General features: G+C 41.3%; 1 protein-coding gene across 1 annotated transcript; it reads left to right on the forward strand.

Annotated features, from left to right (window-relative positions):
- The first annotated feature begins 1,274 nt into the window (after positions 1 to 1,274).
- thoc1 (THO complex 1) lies at positions 1,275 to 14,188 on the forward strand. Its single transcript, XM_083653517.1, has 21 exons — positions 1,275 to 1,351; positions 1,569 to 1,642; positions 3,013 to 3,073; positions 3,167 to 3,236; positions 3,402 to 3,520; positions 3,683 to 3,731; positions 3,832 to 3,927; positions 4,754 to 4,836; positions 4,926 to 4,999; positions 8,442 to 8,550; positions 8,727 to 8,861; positions 9,349 to 9,449; positions 9,584 to 9,650; positions 11,450 to 11,500; positions 11,755 to 11,825; positions 11,932 to 12,027; positions 12,733 to 12,798; positions 12,929 to 13,012; positions 13,190 to 13,337; positions 13,465 to 13,552; positions 13,719 to 14,188. The coding sequence occupies exons 1-21, from the start codon at positions 1,304 to 1,306 to the stop codon at positions 13,994 to 13,996; spliced, it is 1,968 nt and encodes a 655-aa protein (XP_083509643.1). The 5' UTR covers positions 1,275 to 1,303; the 3' UTR covers positions 13,997 to 14,188.
- Positions 14,189 to 18,654: the final 4,466 nt, after the last annotated feature.

The following is an 18,654-nucleotide window of genomic DNA, read 5'->3' on the forward strand; positions in this document are numbered from 1 at the left end:
TTTTTTTAGATACACTACAGGTGAATTTATTTCTTGTTATTGTGCTGTTGGCTTTGAGTGTGCAGGTGGCTGTGCTGTACTGTTGAAATGCAGGTGACTGTATGTCTTAGTAGTTATTATTCTGACTTTAATTGTGCGTATGTGTGCTATGGGGAGGGAGGCTTTTATGCATCCAGGGGCCCGTCATGTATCTGCCTATTGAACGCTTTTAAAGCTATGGTGAAATCTATTGAAAACAGGCTGTCTGTATGAAAATGTTTTATCTGATCATTTTAATGTTATTCAAATGTATGTGTTTTATGTTGAAACTTTGTCTTGCTGCTGTTTCTGGCCAGGTCTCCCTTGTAAAAGAGATATTTGATCTCAATGAGACAAACCTGGTTAAATAAAGGCCAAAAAAACAAACTGAAGTAAAGTTAAAACCAATCCAACGCACTATTAAACATAGCTGGATGTGCATTAATTCTGTAAAATGCCACAGACTATTAGTCTCTCTATAGAGATCTCTGGCAGGAGAGGGTTAGTTTCAGGTTTATATAACCTCAAGTAGCTACAGAACTTGTGCCACACTGTGTGTGTGTGTGTGTGTGTGTGTGTGTGTGTGTGTGTGTGTGTGTGTGTGTGTGTGTGTGTGTGTGTGTGTGTGTGTGTGTGTGTGTGTGTGTGTGTGTGCGTGCGTGCGTGCGCAACAATAGTATGATTTGACAGCATAGACTATAATAAATAGTTTGACAGCATGTCAATGTTGACAGCTTATACTAGACATGCATGCTATAGTGTATAACACTGCCATCATCTGGCCAAGATAGATAGATAGATAGATAGATAGATAGATAGATAGATAGATAGATAGATAGATAGATAGATAGATAGATAGATAGATAGATAGATAGATAGATAGATAGATAGATAGATGGATAGATATAAAATGTGCTGGTAGAGTGACATGTTTGAGTTTTTTTCGACTTTGTATAGCCTACTTGAAAAAAGTGAAAAGACAAAAAACGCAAAAGGTCTCTGTTTAACGTTAGACGCGGTAACAGAAACTGTATTTCAGAATCAGTTGTGTAACGGATTACTGCTCCCATCTAGCTAGATGCAATAATTAACAAGACTGAACAATTGGGTAACGAGTGCGGTAACAAACCTAGCAAGCAACAGTTGTTTCTCGAAATTCCAATGAATGAACAATCATCACAACGAGCTCCTGAACGCCTGAACGCGCCCCCTAGCACTGCCCCTAGCCGGAGTAACCCGGAAGTAGTTCAGCAGTCTCTCCTCAGCAGATTGCTGTGGTGCAAAGATGTCGCCGTCCTTGTTTAATTTTGTCGACGCTAAAGACAAATTTACGGTGAGAAAAAATACTAAATTGTCTAAAGTATTTAAAATGTTCATTGTTGTACAGATTATTTTGCGATGAATACAGTAGATGGCGGGCTAGTTACGCCTTACTTCTTTGCCATCATGCTATAGCTAGTTAGCAAATGTTCGCTAACCCAACGTTAATAGGCTAGCCTAGCTAAGCTGCATTTTCTCAAACTTGAAATGCCTCTTTCTCTCACACGCAGGCATCGGCCACGACTGCTCTGTCTGCAAAAAACAGCAAACCTTTGGTAAATGCTTTCAACCAGATCCCTGGAAAGTAAGTAACGTTACTAACGTTAGCTAGCTTGTTACTAACGTTAGCTAGCTTCTGCAGATTGCACAAAGCACTGTAAGGGTGTATTCACACCTGTAGGTCGTTTGCTTTGTTCCGATTCAGGTACTTAATTGATACAATTGTTGCATTTGTGCCTTGGTTCGTTTGTGTTCACACAGCCACAAATGAAACGGTCCAAATAGTATTGTCAAACTTCCTGGATTGGCCAGCAGAGACTCTGATAGGCTAATAGCCTCTCGGGATGGACAAAATAATTCCCAGAGATTTTCCTATATGATTATAAAAATGCGTTTTGTTAGACCTACATTTTAGGCTATGTCGGGCGTCCGCCGTGCGAGGAGAGAGAGAGAGAGAAAGAAAGAAAGAAAGAAAGAAAGAAAGAAAGAAAGAAAGAAAGAAAGAAAGAAAGAGGGAGGGATCGGGAGAGAGAGAGAGGGAGAAAGTTCTTTATTTATTTATTAATGTATGCTATGTAGCCTATGTAAGCCTATGTATTTATTTAGCCTATTTAGGCTATTGGGAATTTGGATAGAAGATCAAAGACCCTTGCAAATTCTGCTATTAGGCTACTATCACGGAGATGAGGATTAGCCGAGACATAGGCTATATGAACACCTGTCCTGTCAGGAATAAAATATTAATAAATAATTTAATAATAACGGACATTTCGAGGAAGACATGCAATCAGTCTGATTGTCTGATTGAACCAGACAATCTTATCACAAAGAAGGCTGGCTCTGATTACCACGATTTGTTTTCATTTATTGAATGGAGACCAGAGAGAGGGAGAGAGAGGGCGGTGTGCTGCGCAGCACACCGCACGCAAAATCCGTAGAGATTCAACACATTAACGTTGCTTCCCATGGTCCGAGGTAAGTTGATTGAGTTCAAACTGCTGATGTGATGATCCAAAAATCCCCAAAGTTTATCGATGCAAGTCACAAGTCGCCAAAACAGGATCTGAAAGATGTTGTTTTTAAACGATAAAAATGTTCGTTCTTCAGGCCATTACGCACAGCGCAGCTGACTACGGCAGCTGGTTTATCCAAAAATGCGCACCGTTTACTGCTGTTGTGGCGGATCGAGGTCGGCTCACGTTCTCACCACAAACAAACCGCACCAGAGTTCGTTTGGAAGCGGACCGAGACTACCCTTTCTTGGCGATCTCGGTCCGCTTGTTTTGTCCCGCATCCGAGTGCGATTGCTGTGTTCACACTCCCCCAAACGAACCGCACCAAGGGGGAAAATGCTCTCCGTTTCGGAACAACTGCTCCAAACGAGATAGTTGTGAATACACCCTAACCTGTCAAAAATCACCTCACCCGCCTATGACTTGTCTGCTTGTTCCTCAGTGAGGCGGAAAAGAAAACCACACTTGACCAAGCTTTGAGGGGCGTCCTCGGTGATCAGATTGTAAGTAAATGAGCACCCATCTAATTTACTTTGCCCTTTACATGGCAAGTTAACATATTACCCAGATTGTTATTGCCATGTCTTTCTTCGCAGGTTGAACAGAAGGCAAGCTGCGATGACTACCTGGCTCTCATCTTCCTTAGCATTGATGCCGTTACAGAGGGTAGGGAGCTCACTATAAGGCAGCCAATAATGCAACCCCCAACTGATGAGATGAGATTCCCATTGCAATCATTCACATCCAATTTCAGTATCTCTGGCACATGTGCTTTGGGTTCTCTGGATATCATAAAGTAGTTATACAGAGTCCCCCTTCCTCCACATGCAGGTATCTGCACTGCTACAACTCCTTTCCTTCTGCTGGGAGACGTGCTGGACTGCCTTCCTCTCGACCAGTGTGACAAGATATTCTCTTTCGTTGAGGAGAATGTCTCCACCTGGAAGTCGGTAAGTAAGCGTTCCCTTACAGCCCTGTAGTAAAAACACTTGTCTTTGTCCAGCATACGCTAAATCATTATCCGATTTCTGTCAGTGCTTCCCCCCCTTCTTGTTTTGATCATCAAACCACACGTTTAATAAACATGTTTATGCTTCCTTTCATTCTCTCAGAACTCCTTTTACACTGCTGGGAAGAACTACTTATTGAGGATGTGTAACGGTAAGGATAGTACCTGTTTTAGTAGTTAAAACACAAGACTTCATAAAAGGTTTCAAAGGCATATGACACACATCTATGACGCATCTCTCGATCTCTGTAGATCTCTTGAGGAGGCTGTCCAAATCCCAGAATACGGTGTTCTGTGGGCGAATCCAGCTTTTCTTGGCCCGCCTTTTCCCTCTGTCTGAGAAATCAGGTGAGAAGACCTTTTGTCTATTTTGTCTTTGATTTAACAAAACAGAAAACACAATGCATATATTTTTCAGTAGTAAGGACTCGGAGTGAGAGGGACATGAGCTTGGTCTTCTTGGTTTCCTTAATATAATAATCGGCTCTTTGGCAGGCCTCCGGGTCAATGTAATGGAAGTGGACCAATGGCTCAGGCTCAAACTTTATTACTTTATTAGAACATAATATCATGGAGTGGCTCATTGCTTAGCACTGTCGCCTCACAGCAAGAATATCAGTTTGAATCTCCACCCCGTCCTTTAGGTGTGGAGTTTGCATGTTCTCCCCGTGTTTACATGGGTTTCCTCTGGGTGCTCCGGTTCCTCCCACAGTCCAAGACATGCTGTGTTAGTATCGTGAAATATCTTGTATGTATATGATGTATGTAACCTTCATTGTGTGTAGATATATAATGTATATGACTGTGTGCTATGTAAAGCCCTTTGAGACATGCTTGTGTGATAAGGCACTATAAGCATAACTGAACTACTGTTTAACTTTTGAATATATGTTATTATATTTTGTATTTGATATATATATATGTATATTTATTTTTTTCTTGTATATTTTGTATTTGATATATATATACTGTATATATATATATATATATATATATATCGGTATATATATATATATATATTTTTTTTTTCAGACAAGGCCTACTGACAGTGCTTTTAGGGCAAAGCCAAACGCATCATTGTCAGTATGAATGTATGTGTGGCCACAATGTTCCTCAACCCTATTTTATTCTTCTTACCTTTTATGCATGTATTGCTATTTTGTGTTTGTTCCAGGTCTCAATCTGCAGAGTCAGTTCAATCTGGACAACATCACAGTATTCAACAAAAATGAACAAGAAAGCACTCTTGGACAGAAGGTAAAGGGCTAAGGCATGGTGATGACTAATAAAGCAACTTCATCTAGATGTTGCAGTCAAACTGTATCTGTTGCTTTCATCTGTTGTAGCACACTGAAGAAAAGGAAGAGGGAATGGAGGTGGAGGAGGGAGAAATGGGAGAGGAGGACGCACCTGCACCATGGTAAGTGACACAACAGCATGTCCTAAATGTCCTCATCTAAAATACACAACACATGACTGCTCAATAGGAACAGCGGATATATCCGATCACAATATAATTTATCTGACTATACATTTGAATGATAAGCAAAGAAATGGTCTTTGGAGATTGAACGTTAGCATTCTAAACAATGAAAACATGGTGACGCAGATCCAAGAAGAAATCATTGATTGCATAAAGGTTAATGACAATGGTCAAGTGAATCCAGTCCTGGTATGGGATACGGTCAAAGCAGTAATGAGAGGGAAACTAATATCAAAAACGGCATATTTGAACAAGCTAAGGAAATTAAGATATGAGGAGTTACAGAGAAATTTGAGAGAATTAGAGAGGCGACGTCCAATAGAGGGAGATGAAGCATTGGTTGAGCAGTTAAAAGGAGTAAGGAAGCAAATAGAAGATATGGGGAAGGATGAAATAGAGAAGAAATTGAGATTCACAAAACAGACATTCTATGAAGCAGGGCCGAAGGCAACTAAAATCTTAGCGAAACGCCTCAAAAATCAACAAATTAGGAATTCAATACATAAAATTAGGGACCCCTCGGGAAATAAACTTACATATGAGCCAGAAAAGATTCAGAAAATCTTCAAAGAATACTATGAAAACTTATACTCGCAACCTGAGTTGGAAAATGAAGATAGCATTAGACAATTTCTACTAAAATTAGACCTCCCGTCCATAGGTGAGATACAAAATGAAACTTTGACCGATCCCATAACAAGAGAAGAACTGGTTTCTGCAATTGGGAGGCTGAAAGCCAACAAAAGCCCGGGGAGCGATGGCTTTCCAAATGAGTGGTATAAAATCTTTAAAGAGGAACTCGCTTCGGTCCTGCTGAACTCCTTTAACTGGACACTGGACAAAGCTGAGGCTCCCCCATCATGGAAAGAGGCTGTGATCTCGGTCCTACCAAAGGATGGGAAGAATAAAGAGTATTGTGAGTCCTATCGCCCTATATCTATATTGAATGTTGATTATAAACTGTTTACATCTATAATGACTAAGAGAATGGAAGCTATTTTACCAGATTTGATACATGAAGATCAGACAGGGTTTATAAAAGGCAGACAAACGCAGGATAACATCAGACGTACTCTTCATATCATTGAACAGGTGGACAAGCAACATTTAAATGCAGCCCTGGTGAGTCTCGATGCAGAAAAAGCGTTTGATCGGGTCAGTTGGTCTTTTCTGTTTAGAGTACTAGAAAGGTTGGGATTCAACGATCAATTCATAAGATGCATACAAGCTTTATATGACAACCCGACCGCTAGAATAAAGATCAATGGCCATCTGACGGATAGATTCAAACTGTTCAGAGGGACTCGCCAGGGTTGTTGCGCTAGCCCCGCCCTCTTCGCGATTTTCATAGAGCCGCTGGCTCAAGTTATTAGAGAAAGTAGAGAGGTGAGGGGCGTCACTGTAGCAAAAGAGGAACATAGAATAGGTCTGTTTGCAGACGACATTATTGTTTTCCTACAAAATCCAAACTCAACATTTCCCAAGCTTATGTCAATTCTAGATGAATATGGTAAGATGTCAGGTTATAAACTAAACATTACAAAGACTCAGGTTTTGGCATTTAACTTTTCACCCAGTACAGCAATCAGGTTAAAATACAAATTGAAATGGGAGGCAGATTCAATCAAGTACCTTGGGGTGCTAATTACCCATGACAAGAACAAAATTTATGAGTCAAATTATAATATTATTAATAATAAGTTAAAGAAGGATTGGTTAAAATGGTCTACGCTGATTATGGATTTTAGTTCTAGAATAGAGGTGATCAAAATGAACGTGTTGCCGAGGCTGTTATACCTCTTTCTATCATTACCGGTTAAGATCCCAGACTCTCAGTTCGTATCGTGGGATAAACAGATATCACGATATATATGGGCAGGTGCCAGGCCCAGGGTGAAATTCAAGACACTCCAGATTGGAAAAGAGAGAGGAGGCCTGGCATTACCAAACATTAGGGAATATTATTATGCTGCTCAACTGAGATATGTTGTCTGTTGGTGCTCTCCGACCTACCGGGCTAGATGGAAAGATATTGAGATGAGTCTGGAGCAAGTTCAACCTCAGACATTACTGGGGGGAAAGGTTTGTGCAACTTTAAAGGGAGATAACAACATTCTAGAAAACTCATTAATAATCTGGAAAGAAGTGGTTAAAAAATATAACTTGGCAAAAGATAGTAAACTATTGATCTGGCCAGCCCAGTCCCCCAGCTTCAGACCTGGAGAATTGGACAATACCTTTGCAAGGTGGAGGGAAAGGGGTGTGACAGCCATGTGCACACTATTGGAGGGTCACAATTTTAAGTCTTTTGAGAAGTGTAAAACCGAATTTGATCTAGAAAACTGGGACTTACTCAGATATCTTCAGTTAAGACACTTCTTTGATACAGAAATTAAGAAACAAATCTCAGATGAAGGAAATGAAGTGATTGAAGTATTTTTGGGAGCATATAGTCAAACCCCAGCTAAAACTGTTTCTAGATTATATAGAAGTTTGCATAACCGTAATGGAAATAATTCACTGTATGTTAAATCGAAATGGGAGCTGGAACTGGGAATTAATCTGTCAGAGGATGATTGGCTTTCGATATGCGAAACACAACAAACTTCAACAAGCTCCAGAGGATGGAGGGAATTTGGCTGGAAAAATCTGATCCGCTTTTTTATCACACCTCAAATCAAAAACAAACAATTAGGTGAACAGCAGCCCTGCTGGAGACAGTGTGGAGTGGTGAACGCCAATCATTCTCATATTTTCTGGTTTTGCACAAAAATACAATCTTTCTGGGCCACAATTAGTCAAACTGTAAAAGAAGTCTTGGGTTACGAGTTCCCTAGGGAGCCACAGGTTGTATATCTTGGGTTAATCACAGAAGAGGCCATACATAAGGAGGACTTCTATCTCTTTAAGATTCTCACTCTTGCGGGGAAAAAGGCCATTACGAGGAATTGGCTCAAAGAAGATTCACCAGGAGCAGATCAATGGTTGGCCATAGTAGAGGAGATTCACTCCATGGAAAAAATGACTTTTCGCATTAGAACAAAGGCCAAGATTCTGGATCGCCGTTGGGAAAAGTGGACTGCCTTTAGAGCAAGAGGCGAGCAGAATCCAATAACGGACTAAAAGGAAGGACCCGAGAACAGAGAAGCGTAACCCCCTGCGACAGTTTTGTTTTTGTTTGTCTCTTTCTGTCCCTGTCTTCTTTTCCTTTCAAGTGTCGATGTATGTCATGTACTTTTGTTAACTCAAAATAAAGAGTTAAAAAAAAAAAAATACACAACACGGTTTGTCCGTGTTTCTGGATATAAATGACACTTTGGCTTGTCCATAATTCTTGTTGATTCAAGTTTATTTCAACTCAAGTGAATTTTACTTTCAGTTCCATTCCAATCGACTATAACTTGTACAGAAAGTTCTGGACGCTGCAGGACTACTTCAGGAACCCGGTGCAGTGTTACGATAAATTCTCTTGGATGACATTCCTCAAGGTAACGCACCTCAACATTTATTCACACCGAGTTTTGTCTTTTACTGTTCAGTTCTTGATCAGATACCCTTGCTTGTCACACCTGTCACATCAACGTTACAAATACCACACACAGTAGATGCTGAAAAAGAATCTCACTGCGCCAGTGTAAGCTAAGCCCCGGTTTGTCCTGTCCAGTACTCAGATGAGACCTTGGCAGTATTCAAGAGCTACAAGCTGGATGACATGCAGGCGTCAAAGAGGAAGCTGGAGGAGCTGAGAACATCTGGAGCAGAACACGTCTACTTTGCCAAGTTCCTCACAAGTGAGAAGGTGGGAAAAATAGTTTGTGTTTTACGAAGAACAATTGGAAGTCCACTATAATATTTTTTCCAGCAGTGATTTTTGTTTTGATCAGAATAATACATTACATCACTTGTTAATTATTTTCCAAGATGCTCAAATAATGCCCAAATGGCAGGATAATACCATATTCACAACCTTCATTTAAATAAATAATTATTAGTATTAAATAAAATAAATAAATATACAAATAATAGTAAAGTGGAGTTCTAAACCTACACACCATCTCTTGAAATGGATACCTTTTGTTTAAATGTTTATTTTTAAATACTTTAATTGCATCTGTATTAAATATGTCCAGTGGTACTTATGAGTAACGAAGCATAAATCTTCGCTGGTTTTCCGTCTTTCGCAGTTGTCTAAAATAGCAAAGCCCACAGTGCACTTTGGTTTGACATTCTCTCTCCTCTCTGCGCACATGTGACACAGTCTCCTCTCACTATCTTTTCCCCTCCAGCTGATGGACTTGCAGCTCAGCGACAGCAACTTCAGGCGTCACATCCTCCTGCAGTACCTCATCCTCTTCCAGTACCTGAAGGGCCAAGTCAAGTTCAAAAGGTCAAGCCCGTGACCCCGTAGAAGAGCAACCAAATCAAGGCCCAAGCCCTATCTGTCCAAACGAACAGGAACAAACAATTGTCATCCATTAAATCGCCAATTCTCACACTCGGCTTCTCTCTGTCTTCTTGCAGCTCCAGCTGTGTTCTGAATGATGACCAGACCACATGGATTGAAGAGACAACCAAATTGGTTTACCAGGTCAGTCCTCAGTCTTCATTAACAGATCACGTGTACTTGTAGCTGTTGTAAATGCATACAAATGTGTTTCACACTTTCTGTTATCTGTTCAGACGTGAAAAAGAAAAAGAGCACTTTAGGTCTTAGTCTAAGTATTAGAGCTCTTAAAAATCATGTTCCTGCTGAGAAATCAGCCCACTCGAGTAGTCTTACAACAGCTGTAGTTCTATCAGCTTTTATTTTCACATCCAATCGGAATGAAATGGGCAGAATAGTTTTCAAAAGGTTTGTAAAAATAAAGGGAATTGGAAGTAATCAAGGCTTGGGTAGGACTAGAATGGACCTTTGTGAGCTGTGCAGTTTGTCTAGGGTTTTCTCCGCTGTTGTGCTGGTGATTTAGCTGGTTATACTCTCTACACAGTACACAAACACCAGAGCCACTCCACTGCCACTCTTGGTTTCTCTCATTTGCAATGCTTCGCTGTTGTATCTGACAAACTACTAGCTACTGCTAATCGTGCATTCCTTTATAACTGGGAACTGGTAATCTTACGACTTCAAAGGTCATGAGCTGGGACGGTGACGCCACCAGAGCTGGTATTTCCCATTCCAAACTCGTAGGAGCCTCAGCAGCCCCGACCTCAAAAATCCAAGATGGCTGCGCCGCGCAACAACAGTAGTTATAATCGTAGTAATGTTGTTTAGCACTTCTGTTTTGTTTGTGTCTCATTAAATCAGCTGTACACACAGCACTGTCTAACATCTATCTGTGTGGACATGAGGCTGCAGTGTTTGTATGCGCAAAATTCCGCGAAATGCCTTGTTATCAACTGTTATTGCTAACAATGGCTAGCCTGGCTAGCGACTGGATCTGACCAATGAACAGTGAACTTCCCAGCTCAAGTTTTCTGCAAATGGAATGCTAACAAAACGGATGTGACGTCATTTAGCCTCAACATCCCAGTTATTTTGCGATAAAGGAATGCGCCATAACCCAACCTTTTTTCATGGTGTCAAATGTCTTGTTTTATTTGAGCCTTTAGGATGCTGAGAAGGACAATAATTTTACCTAGTTTGAGAGGTGAAGTTGTACTTGTTCACCGTTATACCGTTATCTCATCTCACGTATGCCTCAATGAACCCCCTTAGGATCTTTTCTATATTATAGACCAGGGATAATCAACTTGCTTTGCCCGGGGGCCACTTTCGTGAAATGATAGAAGGCCAGGGGCCAGTTAATAAACAATATACATTTTTCTGTAGCGGATTGTAGGTTTTTGGGGTGTCAGCCGGAGTTTAGTCTGACAATGTTGTGCACAACTGGATAGTTACCGGTAGTTAGGTTAAGTTAGTTAGGTTAAGTACATACATAAGTGCCTGGGTAGCGAGCAGACGGCGGTATTTGACAATTTAGCAGCTAAATCATAGATTATTGAAAGATATTCCATATTCCAGACTGAAATGCTATAACAGAAGTGGAGTATTGGCCAGAATGACATGAACATTTGGACACTTATTCAGCGGGTATCTTGCATGTTGCGTTCAGGTGCACTGTAAAAAAAAAATATATATATTATTATTATCTTTTTGTTGCAATTCCATCGCGGGCCACACAGGGGCCGCAAGTTGAGTATCACTCTTATAGACTCTTATAATACGAGAAGATGCACTATAATGAATTGAACTGAATCCAGTTCTTGTCACAAGTATAAATACCGGTAATGCAAGTGTCAAACCAAAATGGTGTTGGTCCAACAGGGAGAAAAGCAAGCATCAATTCCCTTTCAATCAATTCCTCCCCTGTAAATGTTCTCTTGTAGCTGCTGAGAGAGATCCCACCTGATGGAGAGAAGTTTGCCACCATTGTTGAGGTAAGTGATGTGTTACCATGAATGGTGGTATTACTTATTATAGCGGATATCCTTTTTCTACACGTCCACATTGGCACATGTATGTACAGTATGTACACTCAGGATGTAGGCTTGTTATGTTTAAAGCAAGATGATGAACTGGCTTTGATTCAAATCAACACATTTACATAGCAGAGTCATGAAGTTGACAAAAGATTAATTTTCAGCCCTAATTTAGTGACTTCTTGACCACAGCAATCTCTCATCTTTCGCAGCATATCCTCAACACAGAGGAGAACTGGAACACATGGAAAAATGAGGGATGCGCAAGCTTTGTGAAGGAGAGGTATGGAAAAATGATGTTAAAGTGATGGCGATTCAATATGGCGGTTCAGCTGGCACCAGGGCACCACTGAGACAATTTGCCAGACATTATTTTCTCTCTCTCACAGGACGGTAGATGACAAACCCAAGAGGCCCACCAGGAAAAGACAAGCTCCAGAAGACTTCCTGGGAAAAGGGCCGGACCGCAAGCTCTTCATGGGAAAGTAAGCAGTCTTATAGCAGGGTGGGCAGCAAGTAGTGCTTAGGGAGACTGTCACTGAACCAGGAGGCCCAGGTTCAAGCCCCAGCATCCACCCCGCTGAAGCATCCTCAAGTTCAGTTATGAAACTTGCTATCGGAAGGCAAGCGGAGAGACAGTTTTTATTCCTCCGCCGGTGACAGCCGTGGCCAAAGGCGTTATGTTTTCGGTTGTATGTCTGACGGTCCCATGCTCGTCAACGCGATATCTCAGGAACGCTTTGAAGGAATTTCTTCAAATTTGGCTCAAACGTCCACTTGGGCTCAAGGATAAACTAATGAGATTTTGGTGGTCAAACTTCAAGGTCACTGTGACCTCACGTCCATCCATTCCACCTTTGTTCACGGGATATTTCAGGCTTGTCTCACATCTAGATTGCATTTTGTGAATAGTCGATGAATTTGATTCTGGGTTCATGATATATATATATATATATATATATACATATATACACACACATTTTATTAAATACTTTCAAAGTCTTCACTACATATATGAGTCTGGACAGACATGGATGTAGACTGCAACTTGACTTGGTGGAGGCATACAAGCATAAGGTGGGGTATTTGTACTTTCCCATAGAGATCTGAAGAGTTTAAATATATTAGGATTGCTGCCCAACAGCCCATGGACAAGCTCCTGGAGCATAATCTCCTGTGTTTTGTCATAGTGACGAGCTGACCAGACTGTGGAACCTGAACCATGACAACATGCAGGCCTGCCAGTCAGACATCAGGTCAGTGATTGAGAAAAGCGCCGCATGTGCTTAATAAGCCAACGTGTCACCTTCTGCAATTGTCTTCAGTCAATCCGAATATTTTGTGGCCGGAGGCATAATTTTGACATGTTGACATCTTCAATCTCAGGGAGTTCATGCCATCTCTAGATGAATTCTTTACGGAGGCGATTGAGCAGGCTGACCCCGCGAACATGGTGGAGGACGAGTACAAGTATGTGTGCATTATAACTGACTCAGTGATCTAAAACTCCACATCTCCTTCTGTCCTAATGTCCGAAATGCACTTTGGAAAGGCCAAGATGTACCCAAGTCACCTCAATCCCAAATGTGACTAATAAATATTTCTTATCTTCTCTGTTCCTTTCCCTCCCTTCCTGTGAATCTGCAGAGTTGTGCGCAACTCAAACTACGGCTGGCGTGCACTGAGACTGCTCTCCAGGAGGAGTCCACACTTCTTTCAGCCCACCAACCAGAAGTTCAAGAGCCTGGCAGACTACCTGGACAGCATGGTTGTCAAACTGGCCAAAGAACTGCCGGTGAGCGAAACCTGTTTGATCTACGGCTCAAACTGCTGATGTGTTGATTGCATTTTCTATTCCATGAACAGCATTAGTATATAGTATATAGAGACAGCATGTTGTGTTTGTTGTTCCCTACATGTAGAAGGACATCCCCTCTGAAGAGATCAAGACAGGAGAGGACGACGACGACGATGACAACGGAGACAATCTGCTCAAAGAGAGCAATGACAGTGAGTTCCAATAGTCACTTTCTCATTTGACATGATACCTCTTGATCATCTGTCCACTCACTTCCTGTCCTTTTTTTAATGTTAATTTTGTAACCCTAACCGCTTCAAACCAGACAGAGAACAGTGGTAATTTATTCATATGCTCGTGATTGTGTCGTTGATCCAGGTCCGAGTATGCAGAACAAGCTGGTGACGAACCAGCAGATGGATGACATAGCAGCCAAACTGGGTTCCCAGTGGAAGAGCCTGGCCGGGCAGCTACAGATGAAGGCTGCAGACATGCGGGAGATTGAGACGGATAGTGAAGACGTTGACATGCAGGCCAAGCTGCTGCTGGTGGCCTGGCAGGACAGGGACGGAACGCAGGCCACCGTGGAGAACCTGGTCTCCGCCCTCAGTGCTGCAGGATTCTCCCAAATCGCAGACAACCTCAATGAGGCATAAAGTAGAGCATCAGTTAACTAAATGTTCTCTTTAATATTACCTTGTTTTTGTCCCAAAGATTTGGGAAACTGACATTTTTGTATGTTGTATAGAAGCCAAAGTGAGTTTTTCTTTTCTTTTTTTGTAGGAAATGTAATATTGTTTCGCCTCAATTTTGACCACAAGCTCACATTAAAGAAAACTTTACATTTAGGTATAACAGTTTATTTTCACCACCTATGAAAAAAACGTATTACAGTTGATGGGTTAGGTCTCACACATCGAACAGTGAAAATTTGATGGATGTTGACTGGGTGAAGAATAGGGGGCTTAGACCTGCGGAAGTCAACCACCATCTCCCTGGTCTTGGAGGCATTCAGCTGGAGACGGTTCTTGTGGCTCCAGTCGCTGAAGGTCTGTGTCAATTTTCTGTACTCCCCTTCCTGTCCATTCCTGATGCAATGCCACAATCGCGGTGTCATCAGAGTATTTTTGCATGTGGCAGGACACAGAGTTGTACTTGAAATCCGCTGTGTACAGAATGAACAGGAAAGAAGCCAAGACAGTCCCTTGTGGAGCCCCAGTGCTGCTCACCGCCGTCTCGGAGGGACAGTCCCCCGAGCCTGACGAGTTGTGGCCGTCGTATCAGGTAGTCCCTGATCCAGGAAACAAAGGAGTGATCCACCCCCATCCCCTCCAGGGGGGGGGGGGGGGTTCCATTGCTCCATTGCATCGTTTGACCTGGTGTCTCAGTAGGCGCAGCAACAACCGCTACAGGGTCTTATTGTGATGTGAGGGCCACTGGTCTGTAGTCGCTTAGCTCAGCCCGGCACCTTACTTACCACAGCCTCCCCAGTTCCTCCCTTACCAGCACTGCTGTGAAGTGCGAAGTAGGGATGGGCATCGAATTTCGAATTTTCGAATAATCGTTGTTATTATCAAGGTCGACTTTTATTATTGAAATTCGAAATTCGAAAAAAAAAAAAAAATTTGAGTGAAATGTTGCATTGTCTCCCCTGATTCTAAGTATAGTCAAATCGCTTGGTTTGAGCAAGTAAAACAATTTTTATAAGCATTTTAAGCAAGGTTTATGGAAAAATGAATGGCGGATGAAATCCCATGAAGAGGGAGAGGGGGTGACTTTGGCACCCCTTTGGCACTCAGACCTGAGCCTACTAAATATTTAATGAACCACTCATGATTGTCAAAACTGTTTTTTATTTTCGAAAATGTCAATGTCATGTAACATGTTCTTTACTTCAGTGGTGCAATGCTTGTTTGAGCTAAAAATCCACAGCAGAAGCTTTTTATATTAATTAATAAAGCCGTAGACTTAGAATCAGGGGAGACAATGCAACATTTCACTCACAAAAAAAAAAAAAAATTACATTTTTAATTTTTTTAACATTTTTATTTTTATATTCGAATTTCGAATTAAATTCGAATTTGGCCAGCGAATTTCGAATAGTGTTTTTGCTAGAAATGCCCATCCCTAGTGCGAAGCAGGGGGTCCAGGTGTGTGGGGAGTTGCAGCCGAAGTGATGGAAGTAGCGTCCTGTGGATGAGCAGGAAGAGAAGTGATGGAGGTAACGTCCTGTGGATGAGCAGGAGGAGAAGTTGCGGCTGATGTGAGGAGTGAATGGGAATGGCCGTTCCGGCTGGGGCAGGGCAGACATTGGCCGCAGTGTCAAACCTGCTGTAGAACTGGTTGAACTTGTTGGCCTTGAGAGTAGAACATAGATAAACGATCACAATGTATGCACCACCACCACACCGCTGCCGAATTTCATCTGGACTCTGGAGACAAATGAAAAATTATTTCTATCACTCCTGTCCCCATAGAGTCTGATCTGTGTACAACAGACAAACAACTTGACATCCATTTAGACACTGCTAAATGCTATTTAGGGCTGTTTTTGCTTGACATTGAGAATTTCATAGAGCTACATCTAAAAGTCATGTGGTCTGAGAAAGGAGGGGATGCAAAACTTAGTAGAGCTGAATAGTACATCCTCCTGTTCATTTCCTTTTCACACACTTAGGTTCAGACACAGTTATCAGATCATGTGAGGCTGTTTTGACGGCATGGAGAATCTCATAGAAAGATCAATAATACTATAAGGGGGCCCCATTGGAACTCCATGCAAGCCCACTTGGGGTCGTCACCATAAGGTTGGGAACCAGGATGTTTTAACAGAATAATATCAGACCAATCATAATAAGGAAATGCTGTTATACTGTATATACGGTACATGGGACTTGTGTAATGGTTTTCAAGGACTCAAAGATGCATATAATATATTTTATTTTATATAAAGAAAAAGCACAAACAAGAACGGCACAAATACAGGTGAGCTGATGACATAAAAAGTACAAGCATTACAATAATAAATCACTGTAAAGCAAAATAGAACAATTTGAACAAATATAGTCAATGAGTTGGCTATAAAATAATTTTCATAACAATACAACAATAAAGACGGACAGACATGCCTAAAGGAGTACTTGATTAGACTAAAGAGGGTTACACATTCTAAAAACATGTCAGGTCATTTCTCATCATTGGATAACCCCTACAACCCCTGTAGAGCGTCTGTCTAATATACAGAGAATTTCTGGTTCGATCCCAGGAGGAGAAGTGCGCACTCCCATGAGGTGGGCTGGGGTGCAAAACTCATAACAGGTGTTATGTGGGTGTTTTTTCCACTGCAGTCCAGTTTGTCCACATAGTGGTGCTGTTAAGCAACTAGATCCAACTGACTTCACTAATTCAGGGATGCAAACTAGTCACTTTTAGGGGACAGTCCCCTTTTTCATCCCAAAATAGGGCACTTAAATTAATGATTTCTGAGTGGTTTTGTGTATCAGAGCGCCTCCTACAGACAGTCAGCCCACCCCTCAGTCACTTTTGAATGGCAACAGCCAGAGGAAAGAGTGAAAACCAATCTTAAGAGGTCTGACCTGGTGGTAGAGAGGGTTAGCTTGCTGCCCAGCAGTATTGAGCCTGCAATGGCTTTTGAGGTCATGGGTTCGAGTCTCAGTCAGTTTTGAATGGACAGCCAGAGGAAAGAGAAGAAAGTGCCCACAGATTAGCTACTTCACTTTCTAAATTGACTAAAAGCTAAAATATATCCTTTTGACCTATAGCCAGCGACTTCAAAAGTCATATAGAGAGAAATACAGCATCAGTGGCAGTGCCTTTGTGGTTCACTGTGTATGTCAGCTGCCTTCAGAGAGAGAGGTTGTGAGTTCTAACCTGGGATGTGCACAGACTGAACTTTCATCTGTCCTTTTTGAGGCAGCTAAGTTATTTGTATTTGAATAAAAGTGGAAATAGGCAGAACAATCTTCTTTTAGTTTTTATTGCACTTCTAATTAGAGTAATAATAATAATAATAATTTTGACAGTGCAGATAATCATAGTTTTTTTTAAATAACACTAAATAATAAATTAAGTTCAATTATATTTACACTAAAGTCAGGTGCTTTCATCACATTCTTTATGTTATTTTCCTTTAACTTGTGCTTTTTTGTCTTCCATCCATAATTTCAGCCATTGTATACTTTTTTGACAGATGTATGTTGCTTTACAGCTGAAATTGGGTAAGAGAGCTGAAATTGGGTGAGAGACATAGAGAGTGATAAAGAGATAGAGAGGTTTTGCTGAATAGCCCACTGTAAAAAGTTAAACCAGACGGGTCGAACTTTTCATAATGCACTGTGAAAAGTTCAACCAGCCACACCTGAACAATCACACCCAGGTGGTGCTAATTAAGTGTCTTAAAGTGGTAATCCACAACAACTGCGCTGTATTAGGTAATGGAATTGATGAGGGAGAGAAGTCTTCCTCAGAAAACCTGGGTTACATCGTAACCATCCGTTCATCTCTATGCAATCTAAATCCCATAGAGATAGGCACAGTGCTTATCTCTATGCATTCTAAATCCCATAGAGATAAACACAGTGTTATTCTATAAAGTCTGGCCTGCTGACTTAAAGATGGATGCAGTCAGATTATTTAAACAATTTTTTAGCAACAGTTGTACCAAAGGTTTGTGGCTTTATGTTGTTATTATTGTGGAAGAATCTTACAAATTGGACCTTGACGGTATGCAAACACATGGAAAAATGCCCATGGATTCTGTTACCATTAGCCTACATGAAACAATGTAAGATAAATCAAGGTCCAAATGATTGCAGTAGCTTTGAATTTAGAAACTGAGAATCATGCAGTCTTATTGAGATTGTTTTAGACTAGGGTTCCAGCCCCGAGCGCGGCCTCACCCGCAGCTCGGCTGCTGCGTCTGCGTGGCCTCGCCTGCTCTATTGGCATGCGCAGCACACAATTGCTCAACTTCGCATCACTGATGACATCACAATTGCGCGAGTGACATCACTGATGATGTCATGGACCTTATGACATCATTACTGACCAAAATCATCACAAATCTCACAATGCGGGACCAAAAACATGTCCAAAATCACAAACAGCCAATCAGAAATAATCCTCCAACAACAGGCAGCTCTGTTGGTTTGTCTGTATATATCAATCATAACAATTTAATGTGTATGTAAAAACTGTACTGTAATTTTTTTTTACCCTCAATTTTCTAGGGTGGGCTGAGATGATTTTTGCACCCAAAAAGGGTCTAAAACCGCCCCTGGTAAGTAATGATTCG

The sequence above is a fragment of the Poromitra crassiceps genome (assembly GCF_964638095.1).
Source record: "Poromitra crassiceps genome assembly, chromosome: 17".
Classification (NCBI taxonomy): Eukaryota; Metazoa; Chordata; class Actinopteri; order Beryciformes; family Melamphaidae; genus Poromitra; species Poromitra crassiceps.

Bases quoted from the DNA above. Each gene is read 5' to 3' on its own strand.
- thoc1 (XM_083653517.1), top strand. From the start codon at position 1,304: ATGTCGCCGTCCTTGTTTAATTTTGTCGACGCTAAAGACAAATTTACG. The intron at 4,837-4,925 runs GTAAAGGGCTAA...CATCTGTTGTAG, and splicing joins AAAGCACTCTTGGACAGAAG to CACACTGAAGAAAAGGAAGA. The intron at 9,450-9,583 runs GTCAAGCCCGTG...GTCTTCTTGCAG, and splicing joins GGCCAAGTCAAGTTCAAAAG to CTCCAGCTGTGTTCTGAATG.